At 37.3% G+C, this 27,922-nt stretch overlaps 1 protein-coding gene across 1 annotated transcript; it reads left to right on the forward strand.

Moving 5' to 3' along the window:
- On the forward strand, positions 1-27,922 carry LOC100547331 (transmembrane 9 superfamily member 2-like). Its single transcript, XM_003208327.5, has 17 exons — positions 1-240; positions 684-751; positions 1,941-2,034; positions 3,717-3,844; positions 4,058-4,187; positions 6,413-6,540; positions 7,681-7,792; positions 9,861-9,940; positions 10,839-10,947; positions 13,559-13,691; positions 15,209-15,328; positions 15,506-15,563; positions 17,895-18,054; positions 18,617-18,768; positions 19,228-19,339; positions 19,998-20,169; positions 27,302-27,922. Exons 1-17 carry the CDS (start codon positions 124-126, stop codon positions 27,367-27,369), a joined length of 1,941 nt encoding a protein of 646 aa, XP_003208375.1. The 5' UTR covers positions 1-123; the 3' UTR covers positions 27,370-27,922.

A 27,922-nucleotide genomic window follows, 5' to 3' on the forward strand; every position in this document is an offset into this window, starting at 1 on the left:
GTCGCGCCGCCGTTGTGACGCTAAGGCTGCGGCCTCGCTTGGGGCCGCCTCCGAAAGGCGCTGCCCGGGGAAGCGGGAGCTGTCGCTTCGGCTCATGCTGCCTTCGCTCCTCCAGGCTGGAAGATGAGGCTGCCGGCAGCCGGCCTCCTGCTGCTGGCCCCTCTTTGTGCCGCTTTCTACCTGCCCGGCTTGGCGCCCGTCAGCTTCTGTGACGACGACAAGGAGAGCGAGGGCTGCAAGGTGAGAGCCCCGACGGGAGGGCCCGGCACGGTGCTCCCCGCTGCCCGCGGGCACCGAGCGGGATTGCGGGCCGCCCCGAAGGTCCCTGTCCTTACTGTGTGCCTGCCCGGCCGGTCCCTTTTAGGAGACAACCCTTCCTCCGGGATGGAACGCCGTGCCGGCTTCTTTCCCGGGCGCAGCCGGCGGTGGCCGTGGGGCAGCGTTCCCTGCTCCCGCTTCGTTTTGCGGTCGGTGCCGGGGATCCTTCGCCAGTCCTCTCTTCCTTATTGCAGGCCCTGCGGAGGCTCCGGCGTGGCCCAGTGCCGCGGTCGGGCTCTGTCAGAAGTGTGTAACTGCCCTGCGATAACTTCTGGCAGCTCCTGCCGGCCGGCTGTGTGTTTCGTGCTGGCTGTGCGTCTGCTTTCGCAGGTTTCGGTTTTTCACGCTTCGTTTCTCCATTGCAGTCGCTGATTGAGCTCTTTGTGAACAGACTGGACTCAGTTGAATCAGTTCTGCCCTATGAGTACGACGCGTAAGTACATCCCAGTGTGCACTTGTGCTTTCTGTTCTTAGTGCCATGGTACAGCTCATGTCACAGTAAGCATTGGATGTACTGGTGAGTTTTTCTAAGGTACTTTATGTTGGAGCTGAGTTTTAGATTTAGTATTAGCTTTCTGCCACATTTGAAAGTCCTTCCTACCTGTGAAGCCTAGAAAAATAGGATCTTTGTGTTCCTTCTCTCTGGAAAACGAAGTAAATTAGAAGATGAGCTGTTATTATGTTACCTGCAGCCACCAAAGCTTTGTATCTAATTCTTGTTTGTTTTACCTTGATTTTGATTGTTGTTGGTGAATACTGTAATTTTTTTTATGAAGGCAGGTAATAGGTCTTCTACAACTGATATGCAATCAAAGAGTCTTGTTCTCAAGCATATAGAAAAGAGAAATTTGTCACTGTTGTATGTCACACACTACACTGTTGAAGTCTTACACTGTGGAGTGTGACTGTAGCAGCAAAGCCACAAGCTAACTCAAAAAGCCAAATGTCTTTACTTGCATTAAACTTTATCAAAGGCAATGAAGTCAGGCCCATGTATTGAGGAAAAAGTACTTATTCAGCAAAGATATATGAATTTCTTTTTTTCATCACCTGCTGCTACCCATATTTAAATAACAGACACTCAGAATAGTTGTATTTTCTCCCTTATGTTCAGTTGTATGGGACTGTATTGAGTCGAAAAGAATTGGTTAGTGGCATTTGGCAGTGTGTTGTGTTAATATTGACAACGCTTCCCTTCCTTGGAACATGATTCACTTAAATGTTCATTGTGAAGATTCTTTTGGGAATGGAGAGGGGGAGGAGTAGTAATTTTTCTGGTATTTTTTGCAGAAGAGTGGGTAATTTGTGGCATAGGCTTTATTTTTTCTTAATGTGAAACATGCTATTGCTTGTTTAAATTGCCATTTGGAAAGAGTGGAGTAAAAGCCTTGCATTTTCTAAATGTACTGGAAAAGCTAGGAAAGATTTTGTTTCAAACTGACATCAAAATAGAACTGTTTCTAAATAGTATCTGTGAAGGCACTCAAATTTTTGTTGGCAATGGCTGACCTGTTGAAGGAAGCACGAAGCTGCCATGTTAAGAACAGAAATGAATAAGTTGTTTTAGGCTGTTATCTACAATTATACGTTAATTAAAAATTAATCTTTTCCCCTTTTTCCAGTTTTGATTTCTGTCAAGATAAGGAAGAGAAAAGACCGTCAGAAAATCTTGGGCAAGTGCTGTTTGGGGAGAGAATAGCATCGTCTCCTTATAAGGTTATTTTATACCTTAAATGTGATCCTGGTTTAATTGGAGTGCTGTCTTTTTGAGGACTATAATCCATAGGCATAGATGAAGGGTTGATAACTGTGTGGCATTGTTGTTGTTTTTTTCTCTGTTTAAACTTGACATTGTTTTTGTAATAAAAGCAAACAAAAACTGTTCTCACCCAAGGACATCTTAGGGTGGCTAACTGAAGTTAGGATGCTGAGCCACCATTCACTCTTCTTTACCATTCCTCTGTGACAGAAGAATCTAGAAACTATAAGTAATGTTAGGTGATATGAAATCATTCATTTTTAAACTGTAATGTTGGAGGCTGTAAACTGCTGGTTCAGGAACTGTTTCAGGTATAGCTTATTTGTGCTGTCAGGAAATTTCCCTAGTAGGAATGAAAGCCAAGTTGGGGCTCGTTCCCTACTTTTTCCTTGTGTGCATTTAATATCTGTTGTTTAAAATCAAAACTTTCATTTTTGATGCATGTCATTTGTCTATGAAGTCTTTGGTAAAATAAAGATATGCAAGTGTTCTGTAAATTAGGTATGCATTGCTTTTCTGTCTTGTGTACAGCATTACCAATGACTTAAAAAGTAGCATCTGTTAAATACTGGCCAGTCAATTTGGGAAAATTACTGGTAGTGAAGGAGATATGGTCCAAGCATGGCTCTTAATGCTTCAAAGCTCTATGCTGTTCAACTGCAGTTTCCAAATTGAGGATTCCCGATGAAGCTGAAAACTGAACTATGATTTTGTGTGAGCGTTTCTAGATGATCCAAATCCCCACAAAACAAGGAGGCAGCAGAGTTTGAGGCTACTGCTGCTCAGTCACCAGGGACCTAGCCACTTCTTTTCATAGAACTCTTAAGGAGATGATGCCTGCTCCTTTGTGTAAGCTGTTCCTGGAAAACTCTTCCTTGGTTTTCTCAGCTAGTGCAGTTTCAAGTGCTAAACTGCTGGCCACATGAAGCTTTTAAATGTGAAGCATGTGTTATTTGGGTTTGATACTCATAGAGCAGGTCAAGTATTGTAATGGTTACTCTTTTTGAAATGGCTATGCAGTATGAGGATTAAAAATGCCCTGCTATTTGTTAGCACTTCAGCCTTGATCATGTTAGAATTTTGCGTCGTGGTTTTAATTAAGTTTATTTGCTCAGTAATACAGGTAAATCCTAACTAGGTTAGTAGTGTTATTGTTTGGTGTTATCTGCTCTTGAAGTACAGATAGCGTGCAACCTGTTGTGTTTTTTACAACATTGTCTGATAACTTAATCATAATGTGGAAAACACAGCTAGAATTAATGTGGAATATTCAGAAGAGTTATAGTTAAGTCTGATGTAGCAGATGATGAAATTATCAAAATAAAACAAACTAGTAGAGAAAAAAGCAATGATTTCCTACTAATGTTCAAATTTTGATTCTCAAGGTTTATTTGAAGGTAATTTATCTGGCTTGTTATAGACATTTCTGGCACTTCCAGAATGCTGGCTCTGGATGTACAAAAAATTGAAAAATTGGTTAAAGCTACTGTATGGGAAATTGTGGTTTGGAAACTTTTATAGCAAGGAGGTGAACTATTTTAAAGAAGTTGGCTTTATGTGAGGGGGAAAAAAAAAAAAGACAAGAAAGGCTTTTTTGAAGCAAAATCTAAATTACTCTTTTTGTGTATTTCCATACCAGTTCACTTTTAAGAAGCAGGAAACATGTAAGAAGGTTTGTACGAGGTCTTATGACCCAGAAAACAGTGCTGATAAAAGCAAGCTGGCTTTTTTGAAGAAAGGAATGCAGCTGAATTATCAACATCACTGGTAAGCTGAGCTACGTGTTTGATCTTTTTTTTTTTCTGTTCAGTTTTCAGCATAATGTTATCTATATCCTAAGTGATTGCTTTCTTCCTTTTCCTACCTAATTGTTGTCCTCTACTGTGCATCTTTTAATACAGAGTTTTTAGTAGTGTACATTTGTGTGGTAAATGTTAGTATGAATAAAGTGCAAGGACTTGTTCTTTGATTTCTGTCTAGGATTATTGATAACATGCCTGTGACATGGTGCTATGATGTGGAGGATGGACAAAAATTCTGTAATCCAGGATTCCCAATAGGATGTTTTGTTACTCCAGATGGTAGAGTTAAAGATGCTTGTGTTATAAATGTAAGTAATGGAACTTTGTCTTTATCGTAGTAGATCTAATTTCATTTAAAGTTTTATTTCTGAGCATTGTTTTCCTGAAAAAAACAGGTGTCCTTGTAAACATAGTTGTGTAGAATGTGGATACTCACCAGCCTGAATGCTTCTTCTCTGTGTGCAGCATCTCAGTCATGTAACTGTCCAAAAATATTTATTTGAGTGGGGCTTTTTATCATTATACGTGAAGCTGTCTTATTGACTAAAAGCCTTAGGAAACTTGGAGATTTTGTTGGTGAAATTTCATATGTATCCATCCTCGTACCTATTAATTGTGCCAGTTGTGTCTGTGTGCAAGACCTTCTTTTTATCAATTTCACGCAGAAGCTTTCTAGTGAAGATCTAGAAATGAGCAGTGTTGTGGTTGTAAAAGTTATGCCTAGCACAGATTACAAGCTAAATATGTCAGGATTTTTTTCCCACATGGCTGGAAGATGACACAGCTGTGATAGAAGAACTATATTCACAACAATTTGAAATGTGTCACTCATCCTGGGAGTTGTATGGTGAACTAATACCCGTAGGTATAATAATGATACAGTTTTACTTCTAATGTGGAGGATCACACTGTTCTCAGTGAGAATCTGCTGTGGCTGTGCTCTGCCACATACTTGCTGTTTGCAGATAGTGCATCTGTGTACTTGTATTTAGCAGAATTCATGCATTTTTGAAAGTGGTGCATTTATGATGAGTGTTCAATTAATTCTGTCTGCAGCTGGATTCCAACTGGGTTACTCCTCTAGCTCCATTGAAAATGGTCAGTGACTTGAGTAATTTGTTGTAGTTAGGTGTTCAACTCTACTTCATGATATAATACTGTAGTTTATGGGGAGAGTAGTTTCTATATTGATTTAATATTGGTGTATGCTCTCTTGGAAGGTATGTGATACATGACAAAGTCAGCAATTTAAATGAAAATCTTTTCTTGGAAGAAGGATCTTCATACATAATTGGCAATGGTTGAATTTCTTAATGAGTGCTTGGGGACTTCGTAGGGTGGACTGTGAAATGCTGCACATGTACTTTGTGCTAGCTGCACTGTGGATGCTCTGTAGCTAATATAGCTGCCATACTCAGCCTCAATTATAGACTGCAGGTTCACATTGCAATGAAACGAGATGAGATGCAGTTGCACTGCACAGCACTAGATAAAAGAATTGTTACATGGGCAAGTAAGAACATGGCACAATGGATATAATTGTAATCTGGGCTGTGTTGGGGAGTATCATCTTCTAGAAATATACCCAAATAACTACTCCAAGAGATGTAATTATTTCTTTTAAATGGGGCAGAAAAGAAGCTGTTATAATGCAATGGCAGAACTACGATTAATCCTCAGGTTTATGTAGCTAACGTTACTGCCTCAAGTGTTACTTTGAAGGAAACAGATAAAAAAATATAGGGTTATGGTATGATGCAGGTGTGATTCTGGTCTTCTTTCAGTGAAAGATGAGGAATTGGGATAACTTTAGCTCAATACACTTTTGTATTGTTGTTGGGAGGGGCAGGAGAGGTATGTTGTATGGCAATTGGAGAATGTCTGATTTACAAAAGAAGAAAGGAACTTTTAAACTTCAAAATTCAACCAGAAATCTATCATCTTAGTCCCTTAGTTCAAGTTCTAATTGAAGATTTCTAAACAGTATGCTTTTTAGAAGAAAACTCAAGTCAACTTGAATTGACTCTGGTATGTATCATCTGTGATTTTATTTTTTTTTAATATGAGCTGTATGCAATTCTTCATAATTCCAAATTCTGGAAGGGTATGAGTAGCAGAATAGCTACTGAAAATGAAAGGTAGCTTTTAGAAGAACATGGTTGATCAGCTACAGTAGAAGAAGAAGGTTATATATTGTAGGAAGTGCAGTGGTGAATCTGAATTATGTACAACTTGATTAAGATTTTTGAACTTGTTTTGGCAGCTTTTTATGGTAACTACAAAAAGGTGGGATACGCTTTTAAAATCCTATTAGCAGTATGTTATGCTTTCACTATTAAATTAGTTCTTATTTATATAACACGTTACTAAATAGCATATAAGAAAATGCATAAATGTTTTCTACAAGCATGTAGATCAATGTGTTTACAGTCTTTCCTACTCCTCTGTTGGACACAATCTTATTCTGAAGTTCATGACTGCATTGCGCCCTCTGCTGTTGGCAGGTTTTAAATCTCTTTATGGTCTTTTGTAGTCAGAGTTTAACAAGAAGAACACCTTCTACCTCTTCAACCACGTTGATATAACAATCATGTACCATAGTGGGAAGGATGAAAATTGGCCTGGTGCAAGACTGGTGATGGCACGACTGAGACCACAAAGGTAATTCTGCATTAAAGCTGCAAAATTTAGTGCTAGGGAGGCCTAACAGTAGTTTTAAACTTAGAAATGGTTCTTGATGTCAGTAAGTTCTGAGGAACTGATTGTTCTGAACTGTGGTGAAGTTTTCATTATACTAGTTCACAGCTGGAACTGTTTGCAGAGAGCAGTTCTGTGACTGCAAATATCATAGAACTTGACTTTTCAGATGTTCAGCAAAGTCCCTCCTGAATGGAATAACTGCATATGTGCAGTCTTATAACCTGAGATAAGCAACAGAAGAATTCTCATGTTTATATTGATTTGCATCTGATTGTTGGTTTCATTCAAAATGCATGCTTTCAAATATGTGAGAAATGTCTGTTAATTAAGTGATGGTTTCCCATGTCACCTCTCTTATTTTTGCTGCATTGCCTCCTAAACATACTTAATACAAATTAGTATTTGTACAGGTATGTTTTTTCCTGTGTTAGTTTGGATAGTGAGGTACAGGTGAAATGTCAAGTTAATACTGTCGTCCAAAGTGGCAAAAATATCTAAGAAGACTAACTTACCTTCCTAAACAGCAGCTTTTTAGATTCTGTTGACCAGAGTTGAGATGCAAGAATTCAGAGAATGGACTGAAGCGATTACTTTGGCCTCTTGTCAGTCTGTTTGTACTTACTAATATTTGAGAACTGCAGACTGCTCATCCTCTCTTTTTGCAGAGATTAAATTATGCATACTTATTAAATTTTGGATACTTAAATTATGAGACTACAACTTCTCAAATCATGAAGACGTGTAGTGTAGCGTGATTTAGGTAGAGTTCATTTTGTCCTGTTGCAAAGATATGGTGTATATTCAGTGGACTAGACTTCCTGTGCCAGTTTGTTCTTCCATTTTCCTCTGTTCCTGGTTGGCAGTGAGAACATTACCAACCATCTCCATTTTTAATTAATGCTTTATCTGTTGTATCCTAAATGGTTGAGAATACTTGTTTGTTCACTAGTGATGCAGACCACAAGGGGGCACAATTAGGTTGCATGTAACCTTAATGTTGTCATTCTGACCTGATAAAAACCTGTCCTAATTACCTAAAAATTCACTCTTAATAGTAGAGCAGATGTGATTGTATTTTATTTAACTATTTTTTTTCCTTAGCTACAAACACACAGATGAAAACAACCTGAGCTGTGAAGGTCCACCCATGGAGATTCCTGGAGAATTCAACAACAAACTGAATTTGATCTATACTTACTCAGTGACATTTGAAGTAAGTATTGAATCTGTTGTACAAATACATAATTCCTGAGAAGAACAAAATTGAAACAAGTAGGTAATGTGTTAGCAGCAGCCATAACTGGGTAGTGTAAATTCCCTGAAGATCATTTTGTGAAGCAGTTTTCCCAGAACCTATTAAAGTTTCCATTACTGTAATTTAAGGGATGTTTGGAACGTGTAAAGCCTTTTTCCCCCCCACTGTCATCCAGTTTCAGGTAGGAAATCTATCTTTTTTTTTGTAAATTATATCTGTATTTTAGAAAATTGAACAGCATGATTCCCAAATAATTATAGTCATTCAGGATTCTGATGGTCAGATGATATCCTCAAACTTTAACTGTAATCTTTACTCTTATTGAGAACCAGCTCTTTTGGTTTTAGAAAACAAATGAAAATATGTAGACTTTGTTTTTGTTCTATTAGTAACAGGTGCTTAGATTGATGAACTGGAGGAGCTGTATTTGTGTGAGTTGAAGGAATGTCTTTATAGTGTTTGGGGACTTATGTTTTAAGTTTTTATTGAGCATATCACAAGGCTGTTTTTCTAGCGAGGTTGCAGTTGTTGTGTAGTTTTGTTGTGCTTTTATTTACTTCCTATTTGTTTGGAGTGGGTTGCCATTCATCTCTTACTGCATTATGCTTTATTCAGCCTGCTGCAACTTAGGCAGGAGGAGATCACACTTTCTTGAGACTGAGTTCTTTACCCCAGCATGGAAAGTGAGTCTCGTGGGGGAGCTATTTCAAACCTTGGTGCCTCGGTTCCAGTCTGTCCTAAAAGCATGCTTTTTCTTCTGTTCTGGGCTCTGATCTTAAAGGATTTGGTTTGAGACCACCAGTTTATTTTGCAAAGCTAGTCAAATGGCCATCGTATGGTAACAGCTTTCGTTGTACCAAATTGAGTTTGATTTGAACCAATGACCCTGAGGTGCAAGGCTTTATATCCTCTTACTTTTCCCTTGAGTCTCTAAATCCTCCTTAAACTCTCTGATTTTACGACATGAATGAGTCTCCTATATATTAACATTTTTGTTTAAATCTTGACGGTGAATTGCAAGGTAGAATTGCAATATGAACTTTACCCATTTATTCACACAGTGTGTTAAGCATTTGGGCTATCTTTTTTTCTGCAGCTTAGAGCAGGTAAGGCTTAACTGCTGCTGATTCAGACGCCTCCAGCAGATGGCATTCAAGGCACTTCAAAATTAACTTTTCTGTATTATCCATTAGTCTTGATTTGGAATGAAATAATAACTGTTTAGTTTGAAACTATAACAATTAAAATATATTTAGAAGGAGAATATTTGTTGGTGAAGAGTATTTAGAAAGAGAGCATTAGTTTCAGTAAGCTTACTACCTAAATAGATAAAGTGCATGAATAATTAATGATCCTTTTTTGATATGACAGCTGATTATGAGAAAGCTGTGGTGTTTAATTCATTGCAGCAGGCCAGATATTCAGCTCTAGACGTGTGAAAGGTATACGTGGTTGTCTCACTTCTTTTGTACACTCCTGTGCTGAACTTTAAGCATGTGAGCAATTTGACACTCAAGTAAGAAACTTTAGGTCTGGTAAATCTGTAACAACTAGTTCTGAGCTACTATAGCTGCTGATAGGTTGTGCTGGTGAGGAATAATTTGTAGCAATTACAGCTACTTAGTTGTATTGGTGTAGTTTGTTTTGCACCATTCTTGATCCAGGACATGAAATGTGTTGAACAAAGTTGATGTTTCAGCTGTATGCTATGTTGGGAATACCTTGAGGTGATGACAGGGGTGTTTTTCAGCTTGGGAACTGCAGGCAGCTATGTACCAAATCATGGAAAGATGAAGTGGTTTAGTGAAGCTTCAGTTTAAGGTAGAATGCGTGGATGAGAGAGTCCAGTAAGATAATTTGAGAGGCTCAAGAGATAAAAAGAACTAATTCAATAGATAGGCCTAACATCCAGGGTTTATACTGAGCTTAGATATTATTGTTGAGTGGAAGTGATTTTGTATGTGTCTTCCTTCTCAGAGCCTGCAACAAACTTGTTTCTATTAATTGCTATTTAATGTCTTCATAGGAAAAGAATAATATTAAATGGGCTTCCAGATGGGACTACATCTTGGAGTCTATGCCACACACAAACATCCAGTGGTTTAGGTAAGGTTTGCATTTATTCATTGAACAGCACTGCAGGGGAACACAAAAGGCTTCTGGAGATATACAACTTCTGCTGTAGTAAAACAAAATCTGTTAGCCTTCAGGCAAGTAAAGTTTCTTGTTTTCATATGCATAGTAACTTATCAGTGTTGCATCTCCTGGGACCAACTGTAGTATTGCATTTCACCAAAGGAATGCACCGTTAGCGTCCAAAAGGAAAGCGGCCTCTATGGGCTTAGTTCATTCTGTAAAACTTTTGAGAAGCTGCTGCTCTGCAGCATTCTTATTGTTACTGTCTGGCTTTCTCCATCTGTGAAGTGAGAGGTATGTGTGTGTACTGCATGTTTTGTACTCAACAGCTACATAAAGTAGAAAGAAGGGTTTCATTTATGAGGAAGAGAGGCATCGAGTAAGTAAATAACTTACATTGAAATGTTAATGTTTTGCAACATTAAGTGTTTGAAAAGGCTGATTGGATTAAATATGTATCCAGAAAATACTAACTGCTATGATGGAGATTTAATTTGTTCATAATGGCCTTGATTGATTGGTAACTTCCAAATCAGCTTTGAGAGCTGTAGCTGTTTCACTGGGAAAATAACTTTGGCAATATAGAAGAAGGCAGATAGTGAAATGCAGTATGTCTGTCTCGAGAATTAACATCAGAAAATGCTATCCTTGCTTCTGTCTCCTATGAAGTCATAAAGATACAGAACTTAAAACAGTTTATACTATCTGGGTGGGAAAGAACTGAAATTCTAATGGAATTATTTAGCTTATATCTGAGTATGTAAGACTATTCCTCGGACTTGAGCTGTGTTTGGGGTTTTGAATTGGGGGTGCATGTCCTGAAGTCTGAATAAGTAAACTGAAAGTTTGACTTTTTCTTCCTCTACAGTATAATGAATTCCCTTGTAATTGTTCTCTTCTTATCCGGCATGGTGGCTATGATCATTTTGAGGACTCTTCATAAGGATATTGCAAGATATAACCAAATTGACTCTTCTGTGAGTAAGGTTTACACTTTTTATAGCAGCACATTTTCTGGCGATAGGCTATCTATCAGTTAATTTTGAATACAATCTGAAGTGATGCATAACTATCGAGAATTTATACATGCTAATATATGTTGGGGTGAAAAATAGCTTTATTGCTATTTTTTCTCACAGCAGGAATAAATGAGCCGATGTGACAGCCTTATTCCTTGGGTGTCATTTGGTAAACTTGTGATGTTCAAGGGCAAACTCAACAAAGTAAAGCTGTTGTCTGTTTGCTTTTTTTTTTCCCCTAAGTTATTTCTTTTCACTAAACCAATAGCCACAGTATACAGTGCAGACATTGAAAAGCTGAAGGAAGGTGTTCTGGCAGTGACTCATCATCAAGAGGTGTCAGTTGCTTTTGAGTGGCTGCATTTTGGAGTCAGCTGAACACACAGCTAGCAGTATGATGCTAATGTGAGCAGCCATATGTTACTTACGCAATCCTCATCACTAGAAATACTCAGAAGCCATTTGGACATGGTTCTGGGCAGCCTGCTCTCAGTAGCCCATTTTCAGTAGATGGGGGTGATCAAGATCACTTCTGGATTTTCCTTCCAACTTCAACCAGTCACAGTGATCCTGACTGGCAACCTGTGGTTACACCAAATATTCCTTCTCAGTGCAGCCAATTTTCAGTAGTATTAGATGGCTTTAGTGTAAGTGCTGCACTGTAGTTGTTGCAGGTACATGCATAGCACAGAAACAAAGATTTTGCTATGTTCTTGGTGTGTTTTCCCTCTAAGCATTCATTTTGAAGTCTGAAAAGCCAAATTTGAGAAGAGCACAGATATTTTTACTGATAGGTGTCTTCTCCCCCTTTTGTAAGAAATCAAGCTTGAAAACTGTAGCTGCCAGGTGTTGTCCCCATCTGAAGCTGCATTAAAAAGCTCAGTTATTGTAGCTTTTCTAGTTCCAGAGTGGTTTGTAGTTTAGTTTGTTCAGAAAGTGAGTGTGATAGCATGTGACTTGTGAAGTTTAGGAAGTTTGTGGTCTAAATTTCATGAGAAATACTATTGTATGCAAGGGAAAATAAATACTATAAATAAATAGTATTATAAATATTGTAGGCAAGGGAAATCCTTTGAAAATAACTTTATCAGATGATTATAACAAAAAGCAAAAATAATTGAGTGAAATCAATGTGAGGACTGGTGGTTATCTTCCTAAATATTACAGGAGAGATTCTGATTAACATAGCCTAACATAAATTGGTATCTGCAAGTCAAAGATGAGGAATAATGTCATATACTACAAAGATTGTAGTTACTGTCTATCTTGATAAAGAAATACTTTAAAAGACACAAAAATGTTTCATATTGAAACTAAAACATCTTAGAGTACTTCTTTTCTTCTGTGTGTTTTTGATATTTAATATCTTATGTTAATGCAAATACAGGCAGCAATTAAAGTGGAAGATTTTCCAGCATTTCTTCAACTGCTCATTTTCTGAAGCTCTTGTTTGATCTCTCAATTAAGTCATGTTCAGTATCTTATATCGTGTTGTCTTTGTTAGCTGGTCATTCTTAATGTGATGGAGTTGTGGAAGTGTGGTTAGTTTTTTATGGATAACAGCAGGAATAGGTATGACTTTCAAAAAAAAAATCCTTTTTTTTTTTTCCCAACTATTTGTAAGAGACTTAACAATCTGCTGTAGTTCAAGGAACTAATTTTAGAAAGGTGTGAAATAATAGTACAGGAGAAGACCAAGGCTGATGAAGCTGCAGTGAAGGAAATTAGCATCTCCCACATTGTGAACACTAGTGGTTCCACTTGAAGAGACAAATGCATGACCCTGTGATTATAGTCCTAATATGTGTGTTTAATGTTCAGTTAAAAGCAACTGGCACTAACTTTGTGTGATGTAGATTTAGTGAGATATAACATTAATGAAATATTTAGTTTAGCGAATTGTGTGCAGTACTTTTGGGTTGAATGAAAGCCCTGTGAGAAGAGACTGATCTACTTCAGTCATTGTTTGTGGTTATGTGGTTTTATTTTTGTTTCTCTGAGGGGGAGGTATTTGTTTTTAGCAACTTCAGTGAAAAGCAGAACTGACTGAGGATCTCTGTGATGCCATCCGTCCGTCCACCTCTGTCAGTGGAACAAAGAATATTTGTGCTTGCCCCTAGCGAGTGTAGGGAGCAGACTTTCTGCTGGAGTACAGGGTACAGACCCTTAATCCTTTTCAGTATTGTCACTGAGACTGATATGCTTTACAATGAAAAGTGAGAGGGAGGGGAAAAAAAAAAAGCTTGAACTAGATTGGAATGGTATAATCAAAGTTAAATTGAATGCTTTGGTTTGGTTTAAATTTAGAATGATGTTACATGATTTGGCTAATTACGTTTTGTTTTTTTCTCACTCTGAGGATTTTCGTGATAAATCCTGCTTTTTTCTTTCAATGAACCATTAGGGGGCTAAAAAAAAAATCGATGAGTGATGAATCAGATGTAATTAGTCTGTCTTTAGAACTGAACTGGAAGTTAATCAAACTTTAAAGATGTATTTCACATCTTGCTTGTGTTAATTCCCCACTGTGTTATGTATCTTTGCTAAAGACATTGCTGATTTTGTACAGGAAGATGCCCAAGAGGAATTTGGCTGGAAGCTGGTTCATGGAGATGTGTTTAGACCTCCAAGGAAAGGAATGTTGCTGTCTGTCTTCCTGGGACAAGGAACACAAATTTTCATTATGACTTTTATTACTCTTTGTAAGTAACTAGTTTATTAAGGAAATGTGTTTGCAGCACAATAGTGTAAGAAGGATACAATGTTTTCAGACAAATGTTAGAAGCTTTCTCTTGGAAGTTTATCCTGCTGTAGGTGATACTGTTCAAAATGTCCTGGTACCTGGGCTACCTCATAGTCTTTGTGACTGTAGAATTGAATCTTCACTGTTATATATTGCTTTTTAAAACAAACAAACAAAAACCAACCAAAAGCAGTTCATCATGGTGTAAATTATCCAAGGATCCAGTGTTGCAAGTTCAAAGACACATAATCAAAGCTTTAATATTCTCAGAATGTTTTTTATCTAATATGTTAGACACAACAGCCTGCAGCCATGTAGAAACAAGAGCTAGAATGCATGCCAATGAAATAATTCTGACACAACATTGAGATAATGACAGCCTGCCATAAATAGCTGGACAGATGCATGACACTGGTACCTGTCACAAGTCAGTGCTTTATTATGTTATCTATAAAGTTTATTATAATTCCTTTTTTTACTGTACCAAAGAATTGGAAAGTATATGGATATTTATTACAAAAATAGGATTTTCCAAACTTCACTCTTTTTTTTTCCTAGACTCAATGATCTATCAGTGCTACCAGAGATCTGCTCCTTTTTTTTCTTTTCATTATGTGATGCTAAGAAAATAATATCAAGTTAAACATTTTTTTCCTGAGGGATTTGTCCCTCATTATTATCACAGTTTTTGTAACTTAACTTCAGTTGTTTCTTGTGCAACTGGAGTGATGTTGAAAGAAATGAAGGGCAGAGAAAATCCTTTTTCTGCCAAAACCCAAAACTTTCTGCTAGAGATCACTGAGAAACTTCTTTTGCGAGGATCTCAATTTGTTGGCCTTAATAATAAGCTTGGACTTGGACAACTTTTCCTTAATAGATTTATTTTCAAGGCAATACCTTGAAATGTATTATCCATCATGGTGGCTGAGTACTTTTTTAGAATTTCAAACAACTAACTTGGTCTTAAGATATATATTTGTTTGCCTTTCCAGTTAGAAGTAAGGATGATGTCTTCATACTTACTTCTAACTGGAAAGGCAAACAAACCACAGCCCTTAGCGTTGTCAAAGTTTTTTGCTTCTCCAGGCTTAATGTTCTCACATTCTTTATGCCACATACTAAACTTATTTTATTACTTATCACTCATGAATTGTGGCCACGTATGTTTGCAGCAAGCAGGAGTGTAGGGATGTTGGAAGCAGTCTTCAAGCTGCAGTTTAGTTCAAGTTCATTCATCTCTATGTGGAGTTCTGTTTTTCAGCCTTCTGCCTAGGCACAGTTTCCCTTTAAAAGATAATGCTTTGTAATTTAAAAAAAAAAAAGGCAAACATTGACAATAGGGGTACAGTCATATAATGGAATATATGAGAGTTTGTAGCAAGCATCATTTGAGTATTTGCAAGTCTTTGTTCTGATGTATTTCACAGGGGAATTTAATGTGTCAACATGTGTCTAAATATTTTTTTGTATCTTTAGTCCTAGCTTGCCTTGGTTTTCTTTCTCCTGCCAACCGTGGTGCTTTGATGACCTGTGCAGTTGTACTGTGGGTCTTACTAGGAACTCCAGCTGGTTATGTGTCTGCTAGAATGTACAAGAGTAAGTACAAGCATTTGTTTAATGTGGCACAGCAGGTTAAACTCAGAATTGCTGGGCTTATATAAATTTCACACTGGAGCTGACGTCTCAGACAGTAAACCTGCTTCTTTGTGCCATGTTGCAGAACAGTTGGAAAAAAGTCTGCATCTTGAAATTGTTTTTACTTTTTTCCCTCAGCATTTAGAGGCGAGAAGTGGAAGACAAATGTTTTGCTTACAGCTCTGCTTTGCCCTGGGTTAGTATTGTTACCCCTTGTTTTTTTCCTTTATCCTTAACTCTAAATGAACACTTATTCCTGTACTCCTGTAGCGTAAATGCTTTAGCTCACGGAGTTAGAAGTTGTTTTGGTTTTTGTTTTAGTTTTTGAGGCCCACTCCAAGAGCAAGTTCAGGATATAGAAATGGTGAGATGCATGGAGTATCCTACCCGTCTCTTGTTACAAATGCAGAAATAACATCTGAATGTACTGTACTGCTTTAGTTGGTCTTGAAGTTCTTGTGAGTGACTTGTTGCAAAATGCTGCTGAGGAGGTAATCATTGGCAGTAGAGCTCTGCCTTTAATAGATAACAAAACTTAAACCAAAACTTCTCTAATAATTTGGAGAAGTTTATTATGATTATTTGAATAATCAGAGTGCAGAGATTCTCTTGAACTGGTCATAATCTTTTTGAAATTGATCATTACCTCGCATTACCTGTATTCATGAGATTGCTGTGGTGTATATCAGACTATGACCAATGCTGTTGTGCTTGGGAAGAGGGAGAGCACTCCTACCTTTTGTTTTCTCATAGCTTGCAAGACCTTTTGAGAATTAGGTCAGTGAAGAAAGGGAATATAATTTATTTTGTGAGTCTTTTGTATTTCATTGATGCATCTTTAGCTGCATGCAGTACAAATGTCTTTGGTAAAGGTTGAGGGGAAGGTTAGAAGTCATTTCTTAAGGTATTTTTGCAAAAGAAGAAACAAAAAACAAAAAACAAACAAAAAAACCCCCGACAGAATAAAATGTAAATTGGTAATGTAATGTGAATTAAAGTAATGTAGAATTTCATCAGATGAAATGTGATGCATTTATCAACAACTGAGTGTAGTATTTTTTGTGAGGAAATCTTGTTTCTAAACAAAATGGGCTTCAGTCTCCCTGCTGTCATTTCGATATTATCTGGAGAGAGAAGAATTTATCAGTGGAAGAAATATCATGCTGATCATTTAAACTCTCAAATAAATTAAGTTTCACAGAGGAAGTAAAATGATTGGGGACGGTAAAATAGGAACAGATGTCTTGATTATGCTATGCTAGTTCATGAATTTGCATAATATCATAAACAGCCTAGGGCATTTACAGTCTCAGTAGACTGATGGGAGTTCATATATGCAGTATTTTTCTCTAACTTTGGAGGGGGTAAGTGGGGTCTGTATTACAAGTGTTGGCAGATTATAAAGGCTACCAAGACTCCTAAAATGGATTTGATTTTTATTTCTTAATGAACAAGATGCTTGTATCACAGGTAACGTGGGTGTGCTTATTTAACAAGTCTATTTCCCCAATTTCAACAAGTATAAGCTTTCACCTAGGAAGAAAGGAGCCTGACTATTAATCTAAATCCCCCTTCCTCCTTCCTTTTTTTTAATTAAATACAACAGAGTATGCATGTTCACTTAAGAGCAGCATAGATTGTGCCTAAGAAAGTGTTCTTCAGTGAAATCCAGGGAGCAGTGCGTTTCACCAGAGCCCTTTCTTTTGGATCTGCTATGATAAACCTCTGGATTCATAGGCAGTGGAAATTCACACAGGCTATTGGGGCATTGGGCTTCTCCTGCAGAACATTTTGATTATTTTCACAATGGGATGTTGGAAATCTCCAGCATACTTCTTGTAGTTGTTTTCCCAAGATAAGGCGGATGCATTTAACCTGGGAGGAAAGAACAGGTCTGGAGATATGTCACAGCTGGTGATTTCTTGGTTTAACTACTTCAGATCTGTGGGCTGCTTAACTGTGCAGCTTCATGAGGTGTCAGTACAAAGATTCTTGTTAGTAGTCCATCCTGCTGATGCAGTGTTGCTGTGACATGTGCTGTGGCATGATGTGTTATGAGACTGACATGGCCTTCTAAATATGAGATTTTTCTATCACTGAGTACGTATTTTTAGAGAGAAATTAGTGAGAGAACTAACATAAAGGAATTAAAAGACTGGCCATAGTAGGAAAAGTGATTCAAATAAGTTTTTAATTTATTTTATTGTGTAACGTACTGCATATAGATTTTTATAGTAGAATTTTTTTGTTGCTTTGTGGTTTTATGTGTGGAATCTTTCTTTAAATGATGGCTTTACCATAGATGCTTGCGTTAGAGGCATTGAACGTTGCAAGTGTTTTTAAATCAACTGCAGCATTGCTGAAAGTAACTAAGGCTGTTAGAGAATGAAAGACTGTATTAGGAAAAAAAAATGTTGGTTCTGTCAAATGTTTTAACTGTTTTGTTTTCAGTACTAGGTATTTATTGATATATTATTATTCCAGAATATTTTGATGTATTTACTGATCTTTTTTTTTTTTTTTTCAGGATTGTCTTTGCTGATTTCTTCATTATGAACCTTATTCTGTGGGTGAAAGGATCTTCAGCTGCCATCCCTTTTGGTACTTTGGTTGCTATCCTAGCCATGTGGTTTGGAATTTCAGTCCCACTGACCTTTATTGGTGCATATTTTGGCTTCAAAGAGAAGGTAGGGCTTGTAGCATATACTTTAGAAATAGGTCTGCCTTTTGCATCTGAACCATTGAATCCCTAGTGCAAGAAGCAAGGCTTTATAATTGTGAAATGTTTATTTCTGATGATTTTAAAACTGTATATATGCTCATAAAGTTACACCAAACTTTTTTTCTGAGTCAGAATTTGCTAGTGCTCACGTGGAAGTCTCAGCTGCCTGTTGTATTTCAGTAGTATTTCAAAGTACTTCAGTAGTTCTTCAGTAGTTTGAGACAATGCCAGGCTGCTAAGAATTATTTTTTCTATTAGCAATTGAGCAAGTTATTTTCTTCATGTTCTGACTTGCCAAATAACCAATAGCTGGAGTGTCTAAACAATGTGTGTGCACTTTTTGGTAATGGTACATGATAGGTGTGTAGGCTGCATTTTTTTTTTTTTTTAGATTTAGTAACTTGTGATGGCTTATGGCCGAAAACAACCAAAATTTAAGTCCATCTTTAGGTATTGTCTACTAGGGGAAAGTAATCTTATTTATGATGTAACAATTTATCTTTTAATCACATTAATTTCATTCAAAGCCTATTGAACACCCAGTTCGTACAAACCAGATTCCTCGCCAAATCCCGGAACAGTCCTTTTTCACAAAACCACTGCCTGGTATCATCATGGGGGGCATCTTGCCTTTTGGCTGCATTTTCATTCAACTCTTCTTCATTCTGAATAGCATTTGGTGAGTATTGCTTTTTTTTGTTGTCCTAGTTGTACTGGTTTAATAGCATACACCTGGTGGGTTTGAACATTCCAAACCATTGAATATGAGGGATAGCAGATTCTTCATTTTATTTGTTTTAATTTTCTTGCAGACTTTTTTGGAACCTCCAGAATGTGTATTTTTTTTTCCTCCTCCATTGAATAAAAAATTACAAAACTTGTTGATAAGTGTTGTGTTGATAAGTGTAATGTGTGAAATTAGAGTTCCTTGTCCTATGACAACAGACCCTGCTAAATGCAAGCATGAAGGACTAGATAATTAACAGAGCACATTCAAGCAAAGAGAATAAAGGTCATAGGAACTGGCCAGTAGACCAAGTTTTCTCTGTGGTAGTTTTTTGTTTGGTTATATTTATGGGTTTATCTGGCCATGTGACTTCAGAACCAAAAATGATACTCTTTTATTTATTTCTTTTAGGTCGCATCAAATGTACTACATGTTCGGTTTCCTGTTCCTAGTTTTTATAATTCTTCTAATTACGTGTTCTGAGGCTACAGTTCTGCTGTGCTACTTCCATCTTTGTGCAGAGGTAAGGAGTTTCAATGTAGCTAACGCTTTTCAGCTGGAATATATTAGAAAGAGGGTTGAGATATTCTCGTATGCTGTGGTATGCTGGACTCTGCAAATGAATTGTACTGTCAGCCCTCAACTTGCTTATCCTAGCCACTTCTCTAAAATGTATCTTTTGCTTCAAAATGTTGGAGTAGTTTTTGCAGTAGTTCTACAGCTGTCATTATAAACTGTGCTGCCTTTAATGGTGCAGGTGTTTCTGCAAGTACATGGATGTCAGCACTAGCTCTCTGTTTCTGTTCCTAAATCAGAGACTGCTACAGAAACTTGTCAGGCAAGGCTTCAGCCTTCATTTGATGCTAGTGTTTGACTTGGTGGTAGAAAAAATTTCACTTACCTGAGACAGCATAGATAAGGTCTTTATTTTATGCTACCATTTGCAGTAGTTAAGCACAGATTAACAGCCTTGATCCTTGAACAACTTAATGTTCATGGTTGAAGCAGTATAGCTGACTTTGAGAAAGGAAAGGTGGCTGTGTGCTGTGCTGGAAATGTTTGGATTTACCTTTCAGATAATCAAATTTGTTAAATAAAACAATGATGCTTTTTCAACTAATTTCCTTATTTTCTGTTTTCTATGTGATGTCTCTTATTGAAAGGTTTATTGTTTCTTGCAGGATTATCATTGGTGGTGGAGGTCGTTCTTGACAAGCAGCTTTACAGCTGTTTATCTCTTTATCTATGCAGTTCATTACTTCTTCTCTAAACTCCAGATAACAGGAACTGCTAGCACCATCTTATACTTTGGTTACACAATGATCATGGTCTTGATTTTTTTCCTTTTCACAGGTGAGTATGGTACTCAAAACTAATGCAGGAATTTCATTATTTGTTGTAAACTTCACTTAGCATTTCTCATTTCAATCTGAAACTTAATTCAGTTAGTGTTATTTTTGTATCACTCAGTGTGCAGTGTTTACAGCACATCCTAATGTGATATCCAGTTAGGTTTTTTGTCTAACTTGACATTGTGTTCATTTATAGTGCAATTTACCTTCATTATATATTAGCAGTGAGCTCAAACCATTGCATTTTCAGAGAGCTGTTCTTGTTGACTTGTTCTTGTTCACTTGTTCTTAAATACCAAGGATATTTAAGTGACTCTAGTTAGGTGGCATTACCTGCTGAGTTGTGGTACCCTTTTTTAATGGCAGGAATGGACCTTACCTGGCAGAACCAAGGCTCTTAATTTCAGTAGTCCAGCTTCTGTTTCCTGATGATATTCGAGCAGACTAAGTGCCTTCCACACAATTACTCCATTATTCATAAACATGTGGCTCAAACTATAATTTTGAGGCTGATTTGACCTGTGCCAGTTCTACCATGTGAAATTAGAAGTGCTTTGAAGCTCCTATTAGTCAGGAGTGTTTCATGTTGGTATTACTCATACTGCTGCTGTTATATGGAGTTTTAATACGCTAGATATTAGTATCACTCAGCTTCAGGTACTAAAGTACAGCAGTGATGAAACTAAACAAAATGCTAGTTCATGTATGATAGGTTGTTCATAAAGCCCTTATGTTCATTCCTAAGACTAAAGAGGAAGGGGAAAAGAAAAAAAAAAGTCTTTGGGGACCATCATGCCATCCATGTTGTTACTTAACATCTACCTGCTGTTTGAAACCTGCTTTCTGTTGCATCCCTTGATGCAATTTAGAAAAGAATGGCTAAAGTAAGTAATGAAAGTAAGTCTTAACGTCAGACTTTGCCAGGTCAGCAGTGAGAGGGACCTCCCTGTTTCTGCCTAATACTGATTTAGTGTGTCAAGCAAAACAAACAAACAAACCAAAACCAGCAAAACACTGAAGATTTCTTTATTTCTTTTAATAATAACTGGCACTTATTCCCAGATTTTTATCATTGTTGTTATTTAGATGTGCCTTTCTTCTAAGGAAAGTCAAAAGAAGCTTTTTTTTTTTTTTAAGAGGACTTAATTCTTCTAATTTTTAATTATTAGAGGGCAAACATAGAAGTTGGCGTATTGCCAGTTAAAATCCTGCTTAAATCCTGGCTGAACAGACAAGCTCCAGATGTCCTCTATAATATATATATTAAAAGCAAAACAAACAACAAAAAAAAAAAACAACCCCTGTAGTCTGAAATGTTTTAATTACTTTTAAACTAAAGCAATATGTTAATGTGTCTGGGTTTTAGTGTAGGTTAGTTGCTGTTCTGCCAATTTCAATTTCACTTACAAGATGCAAATTGGTAGAATTAAAAATATCCCTTTCATATATAAAATGATAATTGAAACTGTCATGGCAGCTGCTGAAATGGTATTAAAAGCTTCAGATGTGCTGATCCTAGAGTTCTTCATGTGGAGGCCAGTGAGGCCCCAAAAGTGCAATAATAAATGGTACTGCTGTTTATTGCTGTGCTGCTGTCCTTGTGGCAGTGCTCTTTGTTTAAAACTGTGCTAGCAGTGGCAGTGCTGTGTTTGTAGTTCATAAGGAAAGCAGCTGTGTGGGTGTACTTACACTTTTTAAAGCTATAGAACACTCAGTAGAAAGGTGGAAGGTTTCTATGTAATACATCTTCACTAATGTAAAATGCTGTGCTAAGTTTCTTGTATTTAGTTTGACAGCTGGTGTTTGGGCTGATGTGAGCTGTTACAGGTAGATGACTCAAAGTTAGGAGTTTTCTGCTTTACTTTTTAAAATATCCCTTGATAGCACTTGCTTTGGAGCATAAAGGTTTAGTGCTTCACAAGTTTATAGAGGTCAGATTACTAATATGATTTCCTACACTGTAGTAATAACTCTTCATGTATGTATGTTTCCAAAATGGGACCTTGAGCTGTTCCACTTAAGTTGCAGTTGGTATTTTGGTATTCTGTGTTCTTGCACATTAGATCTCAACAGCTGTGACAGAAATACGAAGGGCAGTGCTAATACCTCCTGCGTGGCAGTGTGTTATGTTACTGTGAACATCATGTAAAAGATCATAGTGAATAACAAAATAGGAACTGAATGCTTGCATGGCAACAGCAATCTAGTCTAGTCTAGTAATGTAGACTGATGGAAAACTAACAGTTCATGTGCACACCCAAAGGAGACAATTTGATTTTATGTACAAAGTGCAGCTAATCTTTCAAGAAGTAATAAGTATGGTTAATGGGGATAGCTACATGATTACATGCATTTTATGCTAGGAGACAAAAAATGCTGATTGTAGTCAGAGCGTGTTGCTTTAGTGACCTCTATTTTTGAACATCGTTTTCACTTGTGAGTTAATGCCATTTTCAAAATTGAGTTTTGATCTTCTGGGTAGATTGTGTTTAGAATCCGAGATTCTGAAGCACCCACCACTGTGCAGTGATTGAAACCAGTATGATACAGAGAGCTTTTAAGGTACATAAGAAGTATCAGCCAAGTGCAGGGTGCTTTTCTGTTTGCTTTCTTACAATCTGTTCGTGCTTTGAATTCCTTTTTCTTCATTAAACAATAAAGCTGGAAGAAATGAATAGAGCAGAGTAGTCTGCCTAATGTAGTTAGGAATTATTCTGTTGAATAATCCTTGTTTTTTAATATGGAATTTAAACTATTTACTAATAACCTTTCCTTACCCAGTTAGGTACTAGCTTGTGAATTTCTTTCTGAGTATAAAAACTGTTGCTTAGATTATACACACCACTGTATTCAACAGGATGGAGCCTGGAGACCAAAAACTCAAGAAACAACAGATGTCAGGATCTCTAGTATAAGTATAAATGGGTGTATTGGGCACAGTTAAAATTCAGGAACCTAGTTGTGAAGATGTCTTGAGTAGTTTCTCTAGCCAAGAAACAAACTGCTTTGCACAAGTAAGATATTTTGGCTATGCTTCCCTTGGATGAAGAGTCGGGTACCATGGACTGCAGTGCTCTAGGATGGCATCAGTTTCCTAGACTAGGAAGGGTTGTTTAGAAAGGCAGAATCTTAAAAAACAAAGGTCACTCACTTGGGGAAAAAATGAAGGCTTATCCTGCAAAACTAAGTTCTTAAATGTATGCTGTTCAGCTGTTTTTTTGTGTTCTTGAAGCCGCTGAGTACTTAGGACTGGTTAAAGTAATCATTACCCACAACATTAAATGGTCGTGTTGGTTTAAAACAGGTTTTATATCTCAGTGGGAGAACAGGTGTCACGCTCAGTATCTTTGTGCTGTGATGTTTAATAGATGTGCATATTAAAGCTGTAACTACCTTACAATGGAAAGGAGTTCAGACCAATCAGAAAGTAACTTTAGAGGTTACTTCTTTGAACTAATTTTTTTTTTTTTTTGAAAGTACTTAATGTTAGAATTTAACAACTTTAAAGAAAAAAAGCTGTATGTATCTCTTCTCTGTCTCCTTGTGTTCATTGATGTGTGTCTGAAGCAGCAAGCTGGAGAGGTGTGCTTTTTGTTGATAGTGCCTCGAGACTTCAGTTTCAGTCTGAGTGTGTTTGAAAGAAAAAATGTACGCACGATGCTCGAGTGATTGCAGCTTATCTAAGTAAGCCTGCTATTCTAATGAGAGAAGCCTAATTTACGTGAGGAACTGATTATTTTGGTGCAGGATATGCTTAGAAATATTCTCAAGTTTGAAGAACTGAGTATGTTTTTTTTTTTTTTTTTTTTTTAAGAAATACATTTCAAACGTGGCTACTTTAAATGGCAAGGCTGTATTTTAAGTAATACAACTAGCAGTGGCCATTTTAGTGGGTCAAGCTGCAATTATGGGCAATAGCTTATATGTTATCTGTGTTTTAAGATTGACTTGGTCAAAGTAGTTCAGGCAAAAGAGGAATCTGAGAAGCTACTGTGTGATTCAGCAGTGTGCTATAGATCCAGTATGTTGATTGTTGATCTTTTTGTTTTTGGATAGAGTTCTAAAGTTGGTAACAAATAGCATATATGTGAAGTGGACTAAAATAGAGAAGACATTCTGGCTTGAATTTTTTAAGTAAGCTAATCTAGTTCAGAGCTGTTATTCTTCAGTCGTTACTCATTTGCACATCCCTTTCTGATTGGGATATTTGCACTCCTGTGGAAAACTGGAAACCTTCTGACAAAATTTGTGGACCTCTTTAGTGGCGTGGATTCACAGGTACCTGTAGGTCTGAGATGGGGGGAAAAGACCTGGATTTCAGTGGAACCAGGCACTGTGCTGCTCATGTTCTTCCAAAAAAGGTTAAGCTTTTCATTTCAGCAACATAAGCAGTGCTGTAGGTAAAACAACTGTACGTAGAAACATTATAAATAACTGTTTCTTTACATTATGTCTGCTTCTGTCCATTAGTATTGATTCTGTAGTAGCGACACAATCATGTGCTGACCTCATTCTTTGGACCTCCCATGTTAATGAGGAAAAAAACCCAACTGTGATGACTAAAAGCTCACCCAGTTGACTTGCTGTGGTTAATTCTCTCTTCTAAGTCTTCAGTTGAATTCTTGAGGTGGATTTCAACCTCACTGTGATTCTGTCAGCACCTTTCAAACCATTCTGTTTTCCAGGTATTAAGGGAAGGAATCTTTTGACTGATGACATAGCTTGGTGCTTTCTTTTGAAGTTTTGAGTCTATGGATTTCAGCTGTCTAACATGTGCTTGTGTTTGTGGGAAGGAAGAAGAAATTACTGTCCTGCTACCCCCTAACTATAGATGTAGGACTAAAGAATTGTGAAAGTAACAACAGAAGGATATTCAACTGACAAAGAAGGTAGTGAGTATGTAAGGCTGTATCTTGGATTGAGAGTCTAACCTTTCTCCCTTGAGTTTGTAAGTTCATGGTTCAGATGTGATGTCTGACCAACATTACCACTTATCTCTTGTTAGAAACAGACTTAGGCTGCTTCCAGTACGTTGGCAAAATTTCTGATCAAGTTTAAAAGAAGAAGTGGGGGGTATTTGGTCTTTGATTTGCTAACCAGACCTTTTTAAGAGGGAAGTCGAAGATCAGTGTTACTGAAAACTGCGAAAATCTGTTTATAGATGAAGTGCTTGTTCACAGTATGGAGTCTGCTGTGAATGAGACTGTGATTCTTAGAAAGCTGGTGTATTGGAAAGATTCAGAGTGACAAGGATCATCAGAGGAAAGTGCTGAGGATTTGGAGTGTGTTCCTATATTAAGTTATGGCACACTCAGAAAACTCGTTGTGTTGAAATTATACAGTTTTCTTACAATATTATAATTTGGTTGTAGAACAGCAGATAGATTTTAAGGTACATCATCTGTTAAACACTTGGAAGAAACATTGTTTTCAAAGCCGTAGGAGGCTCAAAGTGGACTATATTATAAAAACAGCTAGAAAGCAGATGCTGACAACCATTATTGGAAAAAAAAACATGAGAGTAAGGCTTAGAGTAACAATGCTGATATTGGAGTATTGGACACAGTAGGAAGGATTGGGAATTGACCATAAACTGCAAAGACTTTGCAATGTCAGGCCTACAAAGGAATTAAATTCCTTCTGAGGTTGGTGTCTGATCTCCTATCAAGAGCAGTAAATCTGCTGTCACCTACTGTTTCAGAGGATGATAACAGCAAGCTCGGAGGGAAAGGGTAATCTGTGGCACATAATAATAGGCTGTCAGAAAGCCTTTAACTGCAATATACATGGTAGCATGAAGGACACAAGAATTGGAGTACAGATAATAAGCATCCAAAGACAGATTTCTCATTTACCACATGCATAGATGCGACCTGAAAGACAGAAAGTGTAATGAATGTAGAAGAGACAAATGCCTAATAATGAAGCTCCTATGTAGTACGTAAGTCTCGATGAAATAATGGAAAGGTTGGAGCTGATATTAAACATGGGCCATAGTAGCAAACAAATATGAATGTGAGAGTGCTGGAGCTGAATGCATCATCTTGCAAGTACTGCAAGATGTAGCTGGTAAGGTTGTCATGGGACTGGTGTACAGACCTTACTTTTTTTTTCTGGTAAAGATTAGTATTTGTGTGAATGTTTTCCTGTAGGCAAAAGCGTGAGAAATGGTGCCTCACTTAAAGTAGAGGCTTAGGACTTGATTATATGGAAGTCAGTGCTGCTTCTTACTCTGTACTCTGGAAACTCAAGCCATAGGACTTGACATATGCTCTGAAGTGCTTGCAGGAGGGTTGGGTGTTGTCTTTGGTGCTCACTGTTGGGTTGGATGACTAAAGAACTGGGTTGGTAAGAAATTGAGGAAGGTTATACCAAGCCAGACCACAGGTCTGCTCCACAAGCATCCTAACAGCAGTACTCCCAGGCAGGGATGTGAGAACAGAACGTTAGTGGTACTTTTCCCCAGCCTCTCATCAGCTGTGGCTTAAGGGCTTTTTTAGCACTAAAAATGATGTAGGTAATAGTCTTTAGATTTCTTTGTTTATTAATTTGTTCACTTGCCTGAAACATTGTGTGTTGTGATATCCATAGTGATCTGTGGTAAGCAAATCCATAGTTTGAATACACTTTACATAAAATTGTTCACTTTGGTTTGTTTGCTGCTGCTAGTTCTGTTTGGTGCTTCCTCCCAGCTGCAGTGCTTTAGTGTTAGATATACAGGGCATGGAGGTCACTGCTCTTTAGTGTCAATAGAGCACAATGAACTGAAAAGCAGACCAGGTGACTTTCTCTCAAGTCATGTTTTGTAAGGTGGCTGTGACCTTAAAACCAGAATGACTTCAGGTAGATGCTGACTTGACTTGTGTATAAAATTCAGTTTCTTAAATGGTGCTTGCGTGCCTGCTAGTGGTGACAGCATCACCACCTTCAACGTATTATCAAGTCATCTTTGATCTAAATCAAGAATTTAAACTAGGGATGAATGTGTGTTGTTAAGTTTAACAGCTGTGTTATTTGGGATGGTTAGCTAGATTACAATGTTATGTTCTGTCCTGCTGGGAAATACTTGTTAGACCTTTTTGTCTCCGCACAGACTGGAGGATAAACTAACCTCTTTCACTTTCTCATTTTAGGGACTATTGGATTTTTCGCCTGCTTCTGGTTTGTAAGTAAGATTTACAGTGTTGTGAAAGTGGACTGAAAAGCTTCAAAGTGTCTTTTGAACACATCTCCCTTGCTGTTTGATAATTTTTTTTTACCATGTATTGAGAAACATGCTGTGTAGTTCTAATTTGTAAAAGCGAAGAGCAGACTACAGCATAAAATACAGGCTTTCATGGAAGGAAATGGCACCATTGGAAAAATGTTTACATCACAATACTCATGGAACGTGTTAATTCTAATCATTCTAAAAATTGTATCCAAAATTTGATTTAGAACAAGTAAAAATCCTATGAACCAGTTTATTTCAGAAATGAGTGCATTATACAGTCCTTCAGCAGAAATTTCTTGGTGGTTTTTTTTTTTCTTTTTGTTACCTCTCTTGATTTCCAGTTATATACCATCAAAGCACAGGACTATCAAGTAATTCAATGTAAAATGTGAATTTTTAACTTAACTATGATTGTACATATTATCCTGCACCTTCTTTACGACTAGATATCTTCTTACAAATGTACATGCATTTAGTGTAATGTAGACTTTATTAAAAATACCGACACTGGTTTTTGTTCAAATAAAACTGTACAACTCCA

The sequence above is a fragment of the Meleagris gallopavo genome, chromosome 9 (assembly GCF_905368555.1).
Source record: "Meleagris gallopavo chromosome 9, MGAL_WU_HG_1.1, whole genome shotgun sequence".
NCBI lineage: Eukaryota > Metazoa > Chordata > Aves > Galliformes > Phasianidae > Meleagris > Meleagris gallopavo.